The sequence below is a fragment of the Lissotriton helveticus genome, chromosome 10 (genome assembly GCF_964261635.1).
Source record: "Lissotriton helveticus chromosome 10, aLisHel1.1, whole genome shotgun sequence".
NCBI lineage: Eukaryota > Metazoa > Chordata > Amphibia > Caudata > Salamandridae > Lissotriton > Lissotriton helveticus.
Window position 1 is genome coordinate 67,706,880 of NC_136071.1, and position 20,506 is coordinate 67,727,385.

General features: G+C 41.5%; 1 protein-coding gene across 2 annotated transcripts in view; it reads right to left on the minus strand.

Annotated features, from left to right (window-relative positions):
* The window catches only part of LOC144785887 (metalloproteinase inhibitor 1-like), a 62,930-nt gene that overhangs the window by 37,463 nt on the left and 4,961 nt on the right, over positions 1-20,506 (minus strand). For both annotated transcript variants that reach the window (XM_078664754.1, XM_078664755.1), the window contains exon 3: positions 19,904-20,012. In XM_078664754.1, coding sequence (XP_078520880.1) covers positions 19,904-20,012 — 109 coding nt within the window. The remainder of the gene's footprint in view (positions 1-19,903; positions 20,013-20,506) is intronic.

Sequence of the window (20,506 nt, forward strand, 5' to 3'; positions counted from 1 at the left end):
TATTGGAGGAAGGCAAAAAGTTCAGGGATGACCCTGCCAAGAGGACCAAGTCCAACACCCTGGCCTTTGAACCCTTAGCTACTAAGCTTCATCAACACCATAACCACAGAGCATTAATCTACCCGGCTAGGCAGCTACTCATCTCCTTACATGCAGATGACATGACGATGTATATTCATAAACCCCATGATAACCTTAACCCTGTCCTTTGTGAAATTACTAAATTTAGAGCAAATTCGGGCGTGCAAATTAACTGGTCCAAATCATCAGTCTTCCCCCTCACTTATAATACTCCACAGGACCCACTAGATTATCCCTTAGTTTGGGAGGAAGACGAGGTGAAATATTTAGGTATTCACGTTACTAGAAACCGAGATGCGCTCATGCGGCTAAATGATGGCACAACAGTAGACAAAATCACGGACACTATCACTAAGTGGCTACACCTTCCACTCTCCATGGCAGGCAGGATTTCTTTAATTAAAATGGTCTTATTGCCCAAATTATTGTATCTTTTCATTAGCATACCGTATCACCCAGGGCCTTTTTTCTTCAAAACACTTAACTCACAGCTTTCGAGACTCATAAGGGGTGGGAAACAGGCAAGCCTTACTTCGACTACTTTGATGCTACCATACCATCAAGGGGGGTATGATGTCACTAATTTTGAGCTGTATTATTAATGTGCGCAGGCACACTTTGCTTTATATTGGTTTCACCCACCACCCTTTATGCCTCACCTGGCGGTGGAAGATGGATATATGGCCCCAACCCCGCAGCAGGTTACCTTTTCACGGCGGTGAAAAAGCGAGCCCGAGACATATCCACGGTAGATTGTACTATATTGGCATGGCAGCACATAGCCCGAAGGTTGGAGACACCCCTGTTGTACTCCCCTAAGGTACCACTATTGCGAAACCCGCTGTTGCAGGTCACTTTTGAAGGGGTCTGCCGAAAGATGCTAGAGAAGCTTAAATATAACACTTGGGGAGATCTTTATGTGGAAGGACAATTTAGATCCAGGGAACAATTTTTTGGAACCTATAAACTGACGATAATGGAAATGTTTATGCATGTCCGTCTTCGGCAGAGTGTGAAGGCCCTGACCCCTCACTTTCCATTAGAACCTTTTCCACTAGCCCCGCTGCATGCTTTATTGCGGACAGATAATCCCCGGCACGTCATATCTCTCCTTTATTGGCATGCTCGTGACTTGCCCTCACCTGGCCCACAGTGTGCCTGGCGGGATTGGGACACGGATTTAAACATCACTTTGACAGATGAACAGTGGGAGACTAGCTGCGTGCAAATAGAAGCAGTAACAGGTAATAATATGCTACGCCTTATCCATTTCAAGTTTCTCCACCGCTTATATCATACCCCGGACAAGCTCTACAGGTTCCACCTTTGTGATAACGATGCCTGTGCACATTGGGGGCAGGAAGGAGCGGGATTCTTTCATCTTGCATGGGATTGCCCTCGGGTGCTGACATACTGGACACAGACATTTCGAGGTTTATCGACTATGATAGGTATCCAGATAGATCCATGTCCACTCGTGGCCCTCCTGGGCCTGATCCCAGGAATACAAACAAAACACACAAGATTTCTAGTAATGGGATTGCTGTTGGCAAAAAGTCAAGTGGCCTGTAGGTGGGGAAGAGGTCGTGCTCCCAAATTTAAGGACTGGATTCATACCATGGCTACATAGCAAGACTATCTACACCATTATTCAGTCATGCTTCCCACCAAATCACGCCCAAAAGATATCTGGGGACCATTCACCTCATACCTTCTTGCACAGGAAGTGGCTGGGGAAGAGGTGGGAGGTGCGCCAGAGACTGGAGTGCGAGAGTGTACATAGGGGATATGAATTTGTACAACTGGGCACTGTGGCAGCTTGTTTAGGCATTGGACATGTCGCCCTTGATGGGATTGAGAGGGAAGATGGCGGGATGTTATATGGTATTTACGTACGATGCATTGTTCCACTGCGGGTTGTGATTTCATGCAAGCTACAATGTATATATATTCCTTCACTTATGATTACCTGTGACAATACCGAGGACTGGTCAGGTCCACTTTTCTTAATTGGAACTGTGTTTGCTAAAAGTTGGGGTAAAGATAATTTTGTTTAATATCTATGACTGCGAGAGATTTTACACAATGTACAATAATGCCATCTATATTTTGAATGTGCCTTTTTATCTCTTTGCATTGTAATAATGTGCTAGTACGACAATAAAGGTATTTTGAAACTTAAAAAAAAAGTATGACATCCTGCATCCATTACACACTGGATTCCATCTTTTCCATGGCACTGAGATGGCCTTGCTGACAGTGGTTGGAGAAGCAAAAAGGCTACTTGATCAGGGTAGCTCAGCCGCAGTCATCCTCCTAGATCTGAGCTTGGCTTCGATACCATGGCCCACAATATTCTTGTGAGGCGATTACAGAATGCTGGCATTTGGGAAACTGCTCTTGGTTGGTTGAAGTCTTATCATGAGGATAGGTTGCACCCCTGAAATGGTAATGTTCACTGATGTTGCGCACACACATGTCCCAAGGACATGTGTGTGTGTAATATACAACTTAGAAAAATGCACTAAAGTGCATATTTCTAAGTTTTTGCTATTTACCACGTAGTTTGAATTTGCGGTAAATAGCGACCCCAGATTGCGAATTTGCAATTTTGGATTGGTTCATGCATTGCATTTAAGGAATCGCAAATTGCGATTCCTTAAATACAATTGCAATTTGAGAACTCGCAATTATTTGCGAATTCTTAAATTGCGAGTGCATGAACCCTTGATGCATCTCAAATGCCTTTTTTGCGGGCGCAAAGACCGAATTTTGCAATTCGCACCGTCTGCGCTCGCAAAAATGCTTGATGCATCTACCTGTAAGATCCCTCGGATTTAGAAAGCAAAATCATGAAGGCGATCCTTTTCATTCAATGCATGTAAGGTGTGGAACTCCCAGACGGCAATCAGCTAAACCTCTGCTCATGAGCCTCCATTGGCTCCCAGTTGATCGAAGGGCGGCCTTCAAGGTGGCTTGCCTTACCTTCAAAGCACTTCACTGCCCTAGCCCCGCTTTTCTAAAATCTCTCATTCGCCCTCACTGTCCTACACGCAATCTCCGATCTGCCGCCGGTTCTCTTATCTAGCTCCTGCGCTTTGGAACCTCCTCCCCCTTCCGATCAAATCCTGCTCTTCCCTTCTGAATTTCAGAAAAATGTTAAAAATCCACCTTTTTCCCACCCTCATTTAAGATCCCGTTATTTATGCCCCCCCCTCATTTTGTTCTGTTTATCAGCGCCAGGAAGCTTCGGTGTCAGTGCGCTTTATAAGCTACACTTAACATAACATAACATAACACCCTTCCTCTCCCTCTGCAAGTTCTTGAAAAGGAGCTTCAGTCCATAACTTACTAAAGACCAGGCTGTTTCAGACAGCATTTCAGTAATTCCCTTCTTTTTAGCTGCTCTGACAGCGCTGCGAGTTCTAAAGGTAGCCATGCACTATATAAGTTTGTTTACAAAAGAATAGAATAGCTGTAAAGAATCATGGATTCAGCTAAAGCAGATGGGGTCGTATCCTGATGGGCTTTACTAGCATAGAGCCAAGTTACTGCTTTTATGTGGCTGCAGTGTTTAAAGTGAATTAATTCAACCTAATATTTCTCTGATTCAGTGATTTTTTTTCAAATAGTACAGCTTGGAAACAATGAGCTAGGTTTGCCCTTTTCTGTCTCTGAGCTGTGCTGTAGGCACTTATATTAAGAAATATCCAGTTAAATAAATTCAGTGTGTTAATATCGGAGAGTAGTGGGGAGTCAAAAATACACAAAATCACGAGTTCAACAAAATTCAAATTTGTATTGTGTTTGTGACTTTACAGTGGTTAGATGTGGAAGTTGACATGGAAACTTTCCAGCGCATTGAGTGATATCTGACCTGCAGGGAGGCTGAATTTAGCTGTGACATACATGCACTGACTTTTGATACAATGTATCAATGCAGGATCTCTGAGGTAAAAGGCTCTTTTTTTGATGGATGTGTAATTTCATGAAACATTGAACTGTGAATGAATCACTTTATCATAAACTCTCGACTATTTTGTGAACATTGCTTGATACATGACAACTATTGGCTTTAAGGACACTTTTTGATTAATTGATTTGCAATATCAGACACTTATAGAAGACTTTTGGGCCCTCAATAAGAGGATTCTATCTGCGAGACACGTGTTGTCAAATTCAGTGTTTGTGTTCCTCTGACTTTTTATTGTAAAAACTTCATGGAACTTACTAGTATAGTTTATTGTTTTACTTGTTTGATTGGATACGTTTTTCAAATAAAATGTAATATACTTGTTAATAAAATGCTCACCGATCAAAGCAATACAAATTCCCAAAACAAATTTTAATTTTGTTTAACTAGGGATTTTTGTGTATTGTTTGACTCCCCATTTCTCTCTGATATTAATTTAATGTATATGTCATATAGTGGGTGAGTGCGCAGGGGCAGTTTCTTGAAATATCGAGGATTTAGTGTGAAAAAATCAGGATCTGTTTGCAGTGCCCGCCCTACTTTTGCCCCCATTTTGACTTCTAGGTGCTGGTTTTATGACTCCGATATCTCAGTGGTCTTTGCTAACCAGACCCCAGGGCCTGTGCTTTGATTAAAAGTACTTGGTTTGGTATAATTATAGTTGGCAATGACAGACCCCTGTAAGTCCCATGTATATGATAAGGCAAGTGGCATTCAAATTACCTGTACGTCCCTAGTATATAATAGGGCAGGGAGGTTTAGAGCCCCTGTAGATTTCCTGCACTAGAGTGTGCACTACTTTGTTGCCCGCAGTAATGTTAAAAGCCAACCATGCCTTGCAGGCAGCATTTAAATGATAATTATATGCAAATTCTACTTTGGAATTAAAGACACTTCCTAGGTAGTAATCTATGGTATTATTACATATAAGCCACCCCTAAGGTCCCCTCTAGGTGCCCCAGGGGTAGGGTGCCATGTAACTATAAGCAGGGACATTATAAAATGCATATTTCATAATTCAGAATTGCATACTTCTCCCCTGAGGCGGAAGCCAGGGGATCTCCACTCTACCTCTCTGTATGATTGATTGCACGTTATTAAATACAAATAGCGCATTTTATAAAACTGTAGATATTTTAAACTGTACTCTTTTAAAATAGCCCCTAACCTCAGCGCGAGACTAGCGTCGCTCCGAGGCTGTTTACAGGCTCTCCGCTGCCCACAGCGCTGCCGTCTCCCAGGCGCTGACACTTCACTCGACCCACCTCAGCCGCCATCTTGAGGGGAGGTAAGGGTTGCGGTGTAGTGGTTGGACCCTCCCGCCCTCCCAGATTACTTAAGGGTGTGGAGCCACTCTTCGTGACATTTGCATACTTCTCCCCTGAGGCGGAAGCCGGGGGATCTCCACTCTACCTCTCTGTGTGATTGATTGCACGTTATTGAATACAAATAGCGCATTTTATAAAACTGTAGATATTTTAAACTGTACTCTTTTAAAATAGCCCCTAACCTCGTCGCGAGACTGGCGTCGCTCCGAGGCTGTTTACAGGCTCTCCCCTGCCGTCTCCCAGGCACTGACACTTCACTTGACCCACCTCAGCCGCCATCTTGAGGGGAGGTAAGGGTTGCGGTGTAGTGGTTGGACCCTCCCACCCTCCTCCATCCCCTCTTGCACATGTATAAGAATACCACACCACCCCGTCCGCGCAGCGGACGGGAGCAGCGGGCGCGCCAGTGGCGCGCCGGCGGCTCGCCAAAGGCAAGCCCGTCTGCCCCCCTTCGGACCGGGCCTAGGGCCCTAAACCCTGGCCGGCCGCTGACTGACCACAATTTGGTTTATTCACGCACTTCCTTAATGGAACTTCGACCATTGCCTGCTTCCAGCTGCATAAGGTTGGACCCCAAATTTGCATTAAGGAACTTACCACGTTCTGCCCACATTGTAACAGCTTTATACCCACAAATACCTTCTCTGCTCATACCAAGCAACAAACTAATCTTAACAATGATACTATTGTTATGGCTCTTAATAACGCACGTTCATTATGCAAGCAGAGTCAGGAAATAGCTGACCTTATCGTTGATCACAATCTAGACATTCTTTTTGTCACGGAAACGTGGACCGATGACTCTTCGGAGGCAGACTTAGTAATCGCAGTACCTAAAGGATACCAGGCCTATCGTCAGGACAGAGTACGAAAAAGAGGAGGCGGCTTGGCTATTATAGCCAGAGAACGGTTCATAGTGAGAACTGTACCTATTCCATCCACCTCATGTGAAGTGCTGCAATTTGGAATTAAGCTCACTGCTCTCGTTAACTTCAAGGGGATATTACTATACCGACCCCCAGGAACAAGGACCGGCTTCCTTGCTAATATAAGTTCCATAATGGAATCACTAGCCACAGAAAAGTCATTCACGATCCTAGGCGACCTGAACTTTCACTTAGAACAAGTTAACCATAGCGACACCTCCGCCCTTATCGCAGACATGGAAACATTGGGGCTAAGACAACTGGTTTCCTCTGCCACTCATTCGGCGGGGCACACCTTAGATGCCATATTCTCTAATGTGGAGGGTCTGCATATATCTGACATCTTACCGATGCCGTGGACTGATCATTATGCTATATTTAGTAAAATGACAATTAAGACCTATCCAAGTAAGAATACCACCTCTGTCGACCTAGGTTCATTCAAAGACTGGAAGAATATAAACCAAGCAGACCTGAAAATACAGCTGGATTGTACCCGCCCATTGGTGTCTAGTGACCCTAATGCGGCAACACAACAATTCCAGAATTGGCTGGGCCATGCTACCAATCATCTAATTCCTATTAAATCTCTATCTAGGAACAGATCCAAACCGACTGCTCCATGGTTTACTGATGAACTAAGACTAGAAAAACAATGCAACAGGAATAAGGAAAGGCTTTGGAGGAAAACGTATGATACAGCGAGTAAGACATGCTACAAAGAATCACTGGCGCTTTATAAAGCAATGATCGTAAAGGCGAAAAAATTATTTTATTTAGATATCTAGAAAAAACTGAGGTAGTTATTTTTGGACCCCTCTCACCAGCTTGGTCTTCATGCTGGTGGCCACCAGCCTTCAGACCACCTCCCAGTCCGACAGCTAAGGTCAGGAACTTGGGAGTCATTTTTGACGATGGTCTCTACTTTATGGATCACGCAAATAAGGTAGCAACCATTGCCCACTACACACTCAGAATGATTAGGAAAATCAGCCCCTTCCTCCCAGAGGCAGTGACCAAAACTCTGGTCAGCTCCTTAGTTCTGTCGTCCCTTGATTATTGTGATGGCCTATTCCTTAATGCCCAGGTTAGGGTCACGATGAAGTTACAGGCAATACAGAACGCCGCAGCATGTCTGCTTTCCGGAACGCCCAAATTCGAGCCCATATCCGAAACCATTAAGGAATACCACTGGCTGACGATCCGGAACAGAATTAAGTTTAAATCACTATGTATAGTGTATATGGCACTCAACAATCAAGGACCTCACTTTCTGAAGGACCAACTGAAACCCTATACACCTTGCAGACAGCTTCGTTCCACCACCCTAAACCAGTTAGTGATCCCACGATCCAAAACAGTTTCTTGGGAGGACCGCCGATTTTTAGTGGCTGCACCCAAATTATGGAACACTCTGCCTCAAAACATTAGGATGAGCCCCTCTCTTCTCCATTTCCGCAAATATTTAAAGACATGGCTATTTGACCAATAACCTTCATCAAATCCTTCATGAGCTTTTTGCTAATACTTATCCGAAGTCATGCGAATTGTTTAGCGCCGAGACGCCTGCGGGTAATTGTTCGCGCTCTATAAATGTCAAAAATAAAATAAATAAATAAAAGATGTGAGGGAAAAACTGCCAATTTCATTTTCTCCCTTTGTAGCAAACAGTTCCATAGGCTAATAAATAATATTTTATGTAAGTATACATGTTGAAAGAAAGGAGTTAAAAATGTAATTCAAGGACTTAAAATGATAGTTGTGATAAATCCAACAACTTGCCATGGTTAGATTTACATTCACTATCATAGACAATAAGTTATCAAACTTTCTTTTTTGTAAACCAAAATCCAGCTTTCCAGCTGCCCTCTCCTGGTTGGCCAGCATCTGCCAGGCAGAGAGCCAAGCTGTCTTAATGAGGTGCGAAGTAGCCTGCTAGAGAGACAATGGATTTCCTGTGTGACTGTGTGTCCCAGTGCGTACCTAAAGATAGTACTCGTAAATGCCCTTTGTGAATGTCCAAAGTCGTAAACTGAAAACGTTTGGTCTAAGCTTAGACCACACGTCTAAGTTTACCTTTGTGAATTGGGCCCTGGTTTTTGTCGTTTTCGTGGAGTTGGATTTTTATTGTGTGTTGTGTCTTACTTATTTAATGTATTGGTGTTTTTAAAATTCTTTACTCACCTGCCTCCTACGTTACACCTGTCAGCTCGTTGCCAGCTACCAAGGGTTCAGCAAGGGATTAATTTATTGAGCCCTCGACTGACCCTTTTATTGTGTCTGTTGCCTTATTAAGATTGGCAAGTCATTACCTATCACTACTAATTTTCTACCTTCCAACATTTGGCATTTGAATTCACTTTATGTGCTGCAGGCTCAAAAAAGCAGGCAGTCAGTTCAGCATTGTGATAGCAGAAACTTCCATAATTATATGATTGTGGAGTGCATACGCTGAACTTGTGCATGCACTACCAGCGACCTTTGATGCACATCAGGTCTGGGATCAGACTGTCATTTTGTTTTGTCTGTGCTAAGGTTTAACACAAGATTGAAATAACTCACATCCCAAATTGTTCTTCCAAATTGCGAATAATAAACCTTGCATCTGAGAAGTCATTAAAGAAGTGAAAATCTCAGAAAGGTGCCTATCAGAGAACATCTTCAACTTATAAATATAGGGGCATATTATCAAGGACGGTCGATACATTATCGCCGCTTTTATTGGCAGGAAACTGCCGATAAAGCGGCGATAATGGGCTTGATGATATGCTCTATGAATTCCTATCGAAGCCCATGTTAGATGTGAAGACATCTAACATGGGCTTCGATAGGAATTCCATAGAGCATATTATCAAGCCCATTATCGCCGCTTTATCTGCAGTTTCCTGCCGATAAAAGCGACGATAATGTATCGCCCGTCCTTGATAATATGCCCCATAGTCCCCTTGATGGAAAGAAATTGAGGCTCAGATTTACTAACATTTTGTATTGTGGTTGCTCCACAATGCAAAATGCTAGTCAAGGTTTGCAAAGCCACACAAGGACTGATTTGCATGGCATTATGTTGCCTATAAAAAAATTAAAAAAGTAACACAACACAGGGCCCGATTCACAGAATGAACTTAAGACTCAATCCTAAACTTACTACTCTATTGGTATTCACAGAATGCACTTACTACTTTTGGCATTCACAGAATGAACTTACTACATTTGGTATTCAAAGAAGTTAGGGTTTTGTCTTAATTTTGTCTTAAGACAAACTTAAGACAGACTTAAGACAGACTTAAGACAAACTTAAGACAGACTTAAGACAGACTTAAGACAAACTTAAGACAGACTTAAGACAGACTTAAGACAGACTTAAGACAACATCTTAACTTAAGTCTGTCTTAAGTTTGTCTTAAGACACAATCCTAACTTCTGTGAATACCAAAAGTAGTAAGTGCATTCTGTGAATAGCAAAAGTAGTAAGTGCATTCTGTGAATGCCAAAAGTAGTAAGTGCATTCTGTGAATACCAAAATAGTAGTAAGTTTAAGATTGAGTCTTAAGTTTATTCTATGAATCGGGCCCACAGTGCTTTGAGGTATGTTGCTTTACACTGCATCGGGTAGGCATTACATGGGTGGAGAATGGGCAGTCCCATGCATCCACCCATGTACTGTGATGCAAACCCAGATTTACTTAAGGCATTAATCCTGGGTTTCTTCCAAATTGGTGTGCCTACCCGAGAGTGGCATACTGAGAACAAATATCTTTATTTCTCCTTGTACCTTCTTCTTTCGGTGTGTGCTACACTCTGCAGCATACATACAAACAGGAATACGCCTCTTAGAACATAGGTTTGCAGGGAGATATCCCTTATGTTGTCACTGTCTGGGAGGAATATCATGTCCGTAATTCAGGCACAATTACAACTGCATTGGCACTAGCCGTCATGATGTGCACCAGTGCAATGCGAGAGCAGTAGTGCACCATATAATTGTAGATATGGCACTTTTCTGCTCTCCCCCTTTCACACAATGCATCACAGCAAGTTGCTTTGCTGCGTACCTTGCAGCCTTAGTGCTGTACCTTTATTTCACTTACACTGCTAAGCTCAGAGATGTGACTACACAATAATTAACAGGCAGTGATATCCAAGTCCAAAAGCTGATCCTGGCAAGGCAGACTATTCCTTCCATTCTGTCATGATTTGCCTACCCCTACGCATGTCCCTGAGAATCACGCTACACATGCCCTCTTGACACATGCAGTATTCTCCCTTTTGAAACCCGCCCCTGTCCCGTGCGCCCCGCACGCTACATTGTCAGTGTGATTGAGTGTGTCTGATACTTTTGCACTTCGTACCTTTTGGTATTTAATTTCATGATTAACCATGCCTTTGCTGTGCCATGCGATGTTTTTACATTCAGTTTTAGAGGTTTGAACTTAGCGCGGAGTGAATCCGAGACCTTGCACTTTGAAGGTCTCGTCATTCTCTCCCTGCATCCCTTGCACGCACATTTTGGTGCGCATCCAAGAATGATGGAAGACTTCGTCTTCACGCACGTTCTGGTGCGTAACAGGGAGCGGCTGGGTGCGGTCTAGTATTTAAACTGCACCCAGCCTTCTAGAAGCCGCTTTGCCTTCGGATTTCTTCCAGCGAAGGTCGCGTCTGGAGGCAGCTCAGCTAGGGAACTTACCAGATGGCATTTCCATTCCGGCAGGACTTCCAAGCTGCTTCTCTTCAAGGCGTTTCCTCTTATTTTCATCGGAGCAAGAATCCAGAAAGTCAAGAGTAGAAAGCTAAATACTTTGAATATTTAAAGGCGCCCTTCGCAAGAAAGGTCAACAGTAATTTTTGGAACTCTAAACTTGCAAAAGAAAATGCAAAGAAGAGACTTTGAACATTTCTGATTTATAATCGTTATTGCAATTCTAAATTTGAGAGAACATTTGTTTACTGGATACATGTATGTATAATGTTGTGAAATAATTTAGAAAGTGAATTTTAGTTTTTTGAGCTCAAAGGATAAGGTGATTGAAGGAAGACGTTTAGGATATTGTGTATTTTGGGTCTGTGCTTATTTTTATTTGAACTGAGGAAAATACAAGAACCCCAAGACCAAGAAGCAAGAAGTTCATGTCAAGTAAGTGACAGGAATAGTTAGGTAGGTTTGCAAAGAGTCCTTTAAAGAATTTAAAGTAATACTTCCTCTTATTTTTTAGTGTGCAACAACTTCCTGACAATACTTCCTGACTATACAAGGTGACCAACAATCCTAGAAGACGTCTGACGACTTCATCATCTCAATCCTCGAAAGAAATACTGGACGAAAGCCAACACCTTACTGATCGCAGGTAGGGGAACATCTGAACACCCAGTCTGACTTAGGTTTTAAACAGGTTTTAAACGAGTTAGTTAGAATAGTTAAAAAGCCACAGAATAGTTAGGAGAATTCCTCTTTGTTTAGATTTCTAAAGTCTTTTGTGCTTGTTGCTTCGCAGGTCGACAGCAAGAACAAAATTCTACACTTCAACGTCCAGTACCGGCCCTCCTCCCTAATTCCTAGTTTAAATCTTGCTGTTAACTAATAGAATCAGTAAGTTTTAGTTAGTGATTTGGGAAGTTGGTCCCTTGCGTCTCTGCGAAATCATCTGCGTCATCCAAGAGGGCTTCAAGCAAGGACAAGGTAAGGGACGACGTGGATCGGTTTGACAGAAGGCAAAGCCCACGTTGATAATTTCGCCCAGACGCAATGGATCAAATTACCCTGCAGGACTTGGCCACAGTATTAGACGCAATTAGATAGGATAATGCTGCCTTACGCAGAGATCTGTCCTCTCTTCAAGACTCTGTTCATCAGAAGTCAGTTTTGAAACCAGCCACTTTCCAGAGTTCATCCTCTAGCTCTGGTTCTCAAACACAAATCCAAGTTGTAACTCCGGTTCCAACCCCTTTAGCCCCACCTGAGAGATTTTATGGGGATTGTAACAAATTCTCTGTATTTCTCCAACAATGTCATTTGCACTTTATAGCTAAAACTTCAGCCTTTCCTGATGATTCCTCCAGAGTAGCGTTTATGTTATCCTACATGGGTGGAGACGCAGCTCTTTGGTCAGTCCCCTTAGTGGAAAATAATGATCAGATTTTGTACAACTTCAAAAACTTTGAGAGGGCTTTAAAGAAGATGTTTGCAAAACATCTTTTTGTTCAGTCCACAGACAATGAGCTTTTAGGATTAAAGCAAGGTTCATCTGATTTATTACATTACATTTCTACCTTTAACCGTTTGGTTTTAGAAGCAGACTGGCCCTACGACAAAAGAGTCTCAATCTTCTACAGAGGTTTAAGAGACGAACTAAAGGATATGATAACTCAAATTTTAGAACCTCCTGAAGACATTAGTGCATTCATTGACTTAGTGGTTAAGTTGGATCATCGTATTTCTGAGAGAAAGGGAGAAAAGGGGAAGCTGGAGCATAAGTTAGCTTTCTTCAAAGAAAAATCAGTACCTAACCGAGAAACGAGCTCCAAATCTGATACTGTAGAACCTATGCAAATAGGTTCTATCCGAGGTCCTTTAACAAAGGAGGAAAAAGAAAGGAGGCGACGGTTAAATCAGTGCCTTTATTGTGGAAAGACAGGACACTTTGTAAAGGAATGCCCCACAAGACCTAATAAGTTTAAAACTAAATCATCTAACTTAGCCATCACACAAGAAAAGACGGAAAACTAGAAAACTCGGTAAAGGGAGAGGTCAGTTTATCGGGTTTGTTCTCTAGTTTGGCCTCAACTCTTCCTCCCATCGGCTGTAGACACTTTTCTATTCTAGTTGAACTTCGAGGTCTGCTTCTTGAATCTCACACTAGAAAGGTAGAAGCCATTATAGATTCAGGAGCCACAGGAAATTTCATTGACTCTCATTTCTTCCTCCAGTTAGGTTTCAAGTCTCTGTTTAAGGACCATCCTGAGACGGTTAGAGCAGTGGATGGCAAGGAATTGACTTCGGGTCCTGTAAATAGACAGACTGAATTATTGGAAATGGATTGCTCTCCTATACATAGAGAAAGGATACAGTTTGACATCATTGATGCTCCTCAATTTAAAATGATACTAGGAATCCCTTGGTTGGTAAAACATAACCCGCTTATAGATTGGGTAACCAAGTCAATAACTTTTAAATCTTCTATTTGTACTGATCACTGTTTCCTTATTAAAAGATCTAAGGACGTGATTCAGGGTTTCGACTTTGGAATAGAATCGCCTAACATTCTGATTTTGGATGGGGTTCCATCGGAGTATAATGATCTAACTGACGTATTTGACAAAAAGAAGGCCAACACCCTTCCACCACATAGGGATTTTGACTGTAGGATTGATTTAATGCCTGGAGCAACCTTACCCTGCAGTCGGATATATGCTCTTACAGAAGCTGAAAATGTCCATCTGAGAGAATACTTAGATGAGTACCTAGCTAACGGATTCATTAGACACTCAAAATCTCTGGTTTCATCAGCTCATTTTTTCATTCCAAAGAAGGGAGGGGAATTGCGCACGTGCATAGATTATAGAGCCTTAAACAATGTCACCATTAAGAATAGGTACCCCCTACCTCTGATTCCTACACTTTTGGACCAAATAAAAAAGGCTAAGATTTATACAAAACTGGACTTGCGAGGAGCTTATCATTTAGTTAGGGTAAGAAAAGGAGACGAATGGAAGACAGCATTCCGCACAAAATTTGGTCTCTTCGAATACCAAGTAATGCCATTTGGTCTTTGTAACGCTCCTGCCGCCTTCCAGTTTTTTATAAATGAGGTTTTACATGAATTCATAGACATCTGTTGTGTAGTCTACATAGACGATATTCTCATCTATTCAGGTTCAGAGGAAGAACATGTACAACAAGTTCGCGCCATTCTTCAAAAACTACTTTCGAACTCACTCTTTGTGAAATTGGAAAAAAGTCTGTTTCATGTCTCTAAGGTGGACTTTCTGGGCTATATTATCAGTTCAGATGGAATAGAAATGGACCCAAAAAAAGTAGAAGCTGTAACAACTTGGCCGAGCCCCTCTTCTGTGAAACAAATTCAAAGTTTCCTGGGATTTGCAAATTTCTACCGCAGATTTATTCAGGACTTTTCTCAAATTATAACACCCATTACCAAGTTGTTGAGAAAAGGAGTAAAATTTTTATGGTCTCCTGCTGCTGATGAAGCCTTCCAGGAATTAAAGAAGAAGTTTACTCTAGCTCCAATTTTATGTCATCCAGACCCCAGTCAACCCTTTATAGTAGAAGCAGATGCATCCCAATTCGCCTTGGGCGGAATTCTTTCACAACGAAATTCGGATACCGGCCAAATGCATCCTATAGCTTACTATTCAAGAAAGTTGTCGGAAGCTGAGCAAAATTATGCTATTGCTGATAAAGAGTTATTGGCAATAAAGGCAGTGTTTGAAGAATGGCGTCACTACTTGTTAGGGGCTCGTCATCCGGTAACTATTTATACAGACCACAGAAATCTTCAAGCTCTAAGATCTGTAAAAGCACTATCTGCTAGACAATTACGTTGGTCTATGTTCTTCAATGATTACAATTTTGTAATTACATATCGTCCTGGAAAAGAGAACCTAAAAGCGGATGCTTTATCTAGAATAGGAGATAAGGGCCCTGATCAACCTGAAATTGTTCATCCTGTAATCCCAACTTCTTGTTTCCAGGGTAGTTTATCTGTTTGTGACATAATCGATGACATCAAGAAAGCTTTGAGTGAAAAGGATTCTGAGTTATGGAAAAAAGATCATCCTTTTCTACTTGAGAAAGACAGTTTAATGATGGTTCATGGTTTAATTTTTGTTCCTAATGAAAAGATTCGAAAATCCATAATCCATCTTCACCATGATACTATGTTGTCTGCTCACCCAAGCATTTTGAAAACTATGGAACTTATTAAGAGAAACGTTTGGTGGCCTTCCATGTTCAAAGACATCCAACAATTTGTAGAAACTTGCAGCATTTGTATTCAGCACAAAACCTCTCATCAAGCTCCTAGTGGTTTATTAATGCCCCTACCAATTCCACCTCAACCCTGGCATACAATATCATTAGATTTTATTGTCGAACTACCTGAAACCAAGAAGGGATTCAATACAATTTTGACAGTTGTAGATCGGTTCACCCGAATGGCCCATTTTATTCCTTTAAAAAAGCTTCCTACAGCATTAGAACTTGCTCATTTAATCCTGATTCATGTGATAAGGCTACATGGGATTCCTTCGGTGGTTATTTCTGATAGGGGGTCCCAATTTATTTCTAAAGTTTGGCAAAAACTGAGTTCTTTGTTACATATGGAAGTTCGTTTATCTTCTAGCTATCATCCTCAAACAGATGGTTTAACGGAACGAACTAATCAAACAATTGAACAATATCTTCGTTGTATGTTGCCTAATGTTTCCGAAGAATGGTCCGATCTTTTAAGTCCTTTGGAATTCGCCTACAATAACTCCGAACATTCTTCCATTAAAATGTCCCCATTCTTTTGTAATTTCGGATTCCATCCTAAAAGTATTCCCGAAGGTTCTAACAACGATGAGTCTGTACCTGCGGTTTCTGATTATGTATCCAAGTTATTCTCCATTCAGGAAGAAGCTAAATTCAACCTGGCCAAAGCAAAAGAATCTCAAAAAGAAGCCAAGGATAAACATCGAACTGAGCAACCTCGGTATGAAGCTGGGGAGAAAGTGTGGTTGAGTACAAAAAACTTGAAGTTAAAAGGAAACAGGAAATTTAATCCAAAGTTTATTGGTCCCTTTTCTATTGAAAAAATAATTAACCCAGTTTGTGTAAGATTGATTCTTCCTCACAAGTATTTGATACACCCTGTTTTCCATGTCTCTCTGATTAAACCTTTCCATCCCCAAACTCGTGTTCCAAGATCTCCGCCTTCCATCATGGTTGAAGGTCACCCTGAGTTTGAAGTTAAATCAATCCTTGATTCAAAAAGAGTGAGGGGAAGACTTTTTTACCTCATAGATTGGAAAGGTTATGGCCCTGAGGAAAGATCATGGGAACCTTTAGAACATCTTAAAAATGCTCCCAGAGTGGTCCGACTCTTTCATTTAAGACATCCTGATAAACCTAAACCCGTTTCCACTGTTCTTGGGGGGATCTTGAGGAGGGAGTACTGTCATGATTTGCCTACCCCTACGCATGTCCCTGAGAATCACGCTACACATGCCCTCTTGACACATGCAGTATTCTCCCTTTTGAAACCCGCCCCTGTCCCGTGCGCCCCGCACGCTACATTGTCAGTGTGATTGAGTGTGTCTGATACTTTTGCACTTCGTACCTTTTGGTATTTAATTTCATGATTAACCATGCCTTTGCTGTGCCATGCGATGTTTTTACATTCAGTTTTAGAGGTTTGAACTTAGCGCAGAGTGAATCCGAGACCTTGCACATTGAAGGTCTCGTCATTCTCTCCCTGCATCCCTCGCACGCACATTTTGGTGCGCATCCAAGAATGATGGAAGACTTCGTCTTCACGCACGTTCTGGTGCGTAACAGGGAGCGGCTGGGTGCGGTCCAGTATTTAAACTGCACCCAGCCTTCTAGAAGCCGCTTTGCCTTCGGATTTCTTCCAGCGAAGGTCGCGTCTGGAGGCAGCTCAGCTAGGGAACTTACCAGATGGCATTTCGATTCCGGCAGGACTTCCAAGCTGCTTCTCTTCAAGGCGTTTCCTCTTATTTTCATCGGAGCAAGAATCCAGAAAGTCAAGAGTAGAAAGCTAAGTACTTTGAATATTTAAAGGCGCCCTTCGCAAGAAAGGTCAACAGTAATTTTTGGAACTCTAAACTTGCAAAAGAAAATGCAAAGAAGAGACTTTGAACATTTCTGATTTATAATCGTTATTGCAATTCTAAATGTGAGAGAACATTTGTTTACTGGATACATGTATGTATAATGTTGTGAAATAATTTAGAAAGTGAATTTTAGTTTTTTGAGCTCAAAGGATAAGGTGATTGAAGGAAGACGTTTAGGATATTGTGTATTTTGGGTCTGTGCTTATTTTTATTTGAACTGAGGAAAATACAAGAACCCCAAGACCAAGAAGCAAGAAGTTCATGTCAAGTAAGTGACAGGAATAGTTAGGTAGGTTTGCAAAGAGTCCTTTAAAGAATTTAAAGTAATACTTCCTCTTATTTTTTAGTGTGCAACAACTTCCTGACAATACTTCCTGACTATACAAGCTGACCAACAATCCTAGAGGACGTCTGACGACTTCATCATCTCAACCCTCGAAAGAATTACTGGACGAAAGCCAACACCTTACTGATCGCAGGTAGGGGAACATCTGAACACCCAGTCTGACTTAGGTTTTAAACAGGTTTTAAACGAGTTAGTTAGAATAGTTAAAAAGCCACAGAATAGTTAGGAGAATTCCTCTTTGTTTAGATTTCTAAAGTCTTTTGTGCTTGTTGCTTCGCAGGTCGACAGCAAGAACAAAATTCTACACTTCAACGTCCAGTACCGGCCCTCCTCCCTAATTCCTAGTTTAAATCTTGCTGTTAACTAATAGAATCAGTAAGTTTTAGTTAGTGATTTGGGAAGTTGGTCCCTTGCGTCTCTGCGAAATCATCTGCGTCATCCAAGAGGGCTTCAAGCAAGGACAAGGTAAGGGACGACGTGGATCGGTTTGACACATTCTTACTAAGGTTGGCAAGTTGGGGACCTTTAATTGGGTAACAGTAGAACCTGTTATTTTCAGCACTAAATACAGCAGAATGAAAGCAGGAAGCATCATATCTCATTCAAGTAAATATTATTATCTTTCATCTGTTTCTGCTGAAACAACAAAGCATACATTTCTGAAAAATTAATTTGCTGTCAATAGAAACAGCAGTGCAATAAACTCACTTTCTCACAAAGACAGTAGTCTTGGAAGACAGACTCATACATTTTCTCACGCACATCCAAAAATGAAATCTACCCTCAAAAAGTGTGTCCTGGCACTTAGGCTATGCAAAAGGTCAGTGCCTGATTATATCCTAAACACCAAGCCTTGAGTTCTGAGTTAAGGGCAGGTGTGACTGTCCTAGGTATGGTAATTCCAGGACTTGGCTGCCAGAGGACGAGCACTGGAATGTATGGAGGATATACCTTTCAACAAGAGCCTGAAGATATATTGGTGCTAAATTAAACGCAGTCTTCTCATGTATATGTACTATCTAAATACCTATTGTACTTTTACTGTTAATGGATGATTTATACTTTGTTCTTTAGGTATTTTTTCCAAATAACAATGTTTTCTGTATTGTCTTTATCAGTTCATAACCAAAAAATTCAATAAAATATTTTTAACTTAACTTACACGCAGTCATGTCACACAGGCAGAGCGCATTGAAAATGAATCTTTTAGCCACTAGAAGGTAACTAAGGGAGCTTAGGTGATGAGAAATATCAGAGTTAAAAGAGAGACCAGGTAACAGTCGAGCTGATACTTTTTGGACTCTTTGCCATCTCATCAACAGATGGAAGATGTGGAAACAGCTTGTTGCACTCATCTGGACTAGGAAGAATAAGAAACTGAATCATCACCTTCTGGCTATCTGCTGAAATTGATGGCATGATTGTTCACACATAGTAAGTAAATGGAAGAACCAGTAGGAAGTTACCTTGGTGACTTTGCTGATGACAAGCAGATCATCCTCAACAACTACATCTAAAAGAAGACAAGGCATCCAAAGAAAAGCACCTCCATTTCGTCAACATTAAGCTAAAAAAAAAGTCAAACTTCATCTATGAAGCCACTGACAATAGAAGGCACTGAGTCTGACCCCAGATTATTGGTAAATGACACAATTATTGTAGTGTCATCACCCGAGCAAATTGAACAACAGGCAAAGTATTTAATGAGAAGAGCTAAAAAGGTTGATAAGGTTGATCAGAGTAGGACTATGTGAGGAACCCTATAAAACTCCACAAATTAAAGCATTAAAGACAGAAAGAGAAGGAGATACAGGGCAGCCTGTACTCTACCTGAAGGAATAAATTGTAACCAAGAAAAAGCTGTACTACAGCACTAATTCTAGCAGAATGATGGATCATGACATTATGCAAAAGAAAGAGTATCAAATGCTGCACTCAGATATAAAAGAATGAGAGTTGCTCAGCCACTTTGATCTAAAATCAAATATGACTCTCTGGAACTCAGTCTGGGGGCTACCTCTAATATCAAAGGAACTGGCAATGGGGCAGTCAAGGCTCTTCATCTCAAGGAGGTCCATGTGTGTACTTGCCATCTGCAAGATAGCCACAGGGAGAATACCTCCCACCCAGGACAAGAATTCCATGGGCTGCAGAGTTGGCAGAAGGGGAGTTGCAGTAACTAACTTTGAATGAATTACCATAACATAGTGTAAGGCTGAGCCCCAGTGTTGAGGTCACAGATCTTTCAGTTGAAATAGACTTTATTTGTGCTTTTGAACTAGAAATGTGCCTGAAGCAGATCCAATACAGGCAACACTATCATCAAAGGTAAAACTGAGAATTGAAAGAATGCCAGGTTTGGCTTGAAGGGACTGATGACCGTACTTCACAAAACACTTACCTACGATGAGGCAGTCTGTGTTTCTATAGTTGTATGAGGTTTCACAGGTTGTTTTGACCAAACGGGAAACGAAGATGATATTTTTCAAATTATTTCCTCCCTTAAAAACCTGAAAGAGGATGAAGACAGTGTCAGCGTGTAAGCCAGCAGCATAAAAGATATCACTTGGTACGAATAACCCATTCAACCTGACCACGAAAATGTAATGAATCATGCATCAAGTTGCAGAAAAACAACAGTCTGCACAGCTGTGCATAGGTACAGCTAATGTATTCAACTATTTTGCAAAAGACATCGCACAGAGCACCAGGATGTAATCATTTGCTTTGATTGTGTCCATGTGTCAAAGTCATTAGTAGTCCACTAGTCAGTAATGTCAGTGGGTTCCGTACAAACTCTTCATGTAGCTTAATAATATTAACCAATCCTCCATTGCCCATGTGTCAATTGCAAATGTGCTATTTGCCAGTGTGTAAATTAGGTAAATCTCCTATGTTGAACAAGGATTCAACAGGAAAATCGGTTGCATGCCCAGGGTATCTGATGTTAGGAGCAGATTAGAGGCTCCACAATCTGAAGCTTAATTATTATTGACCAGTGGAG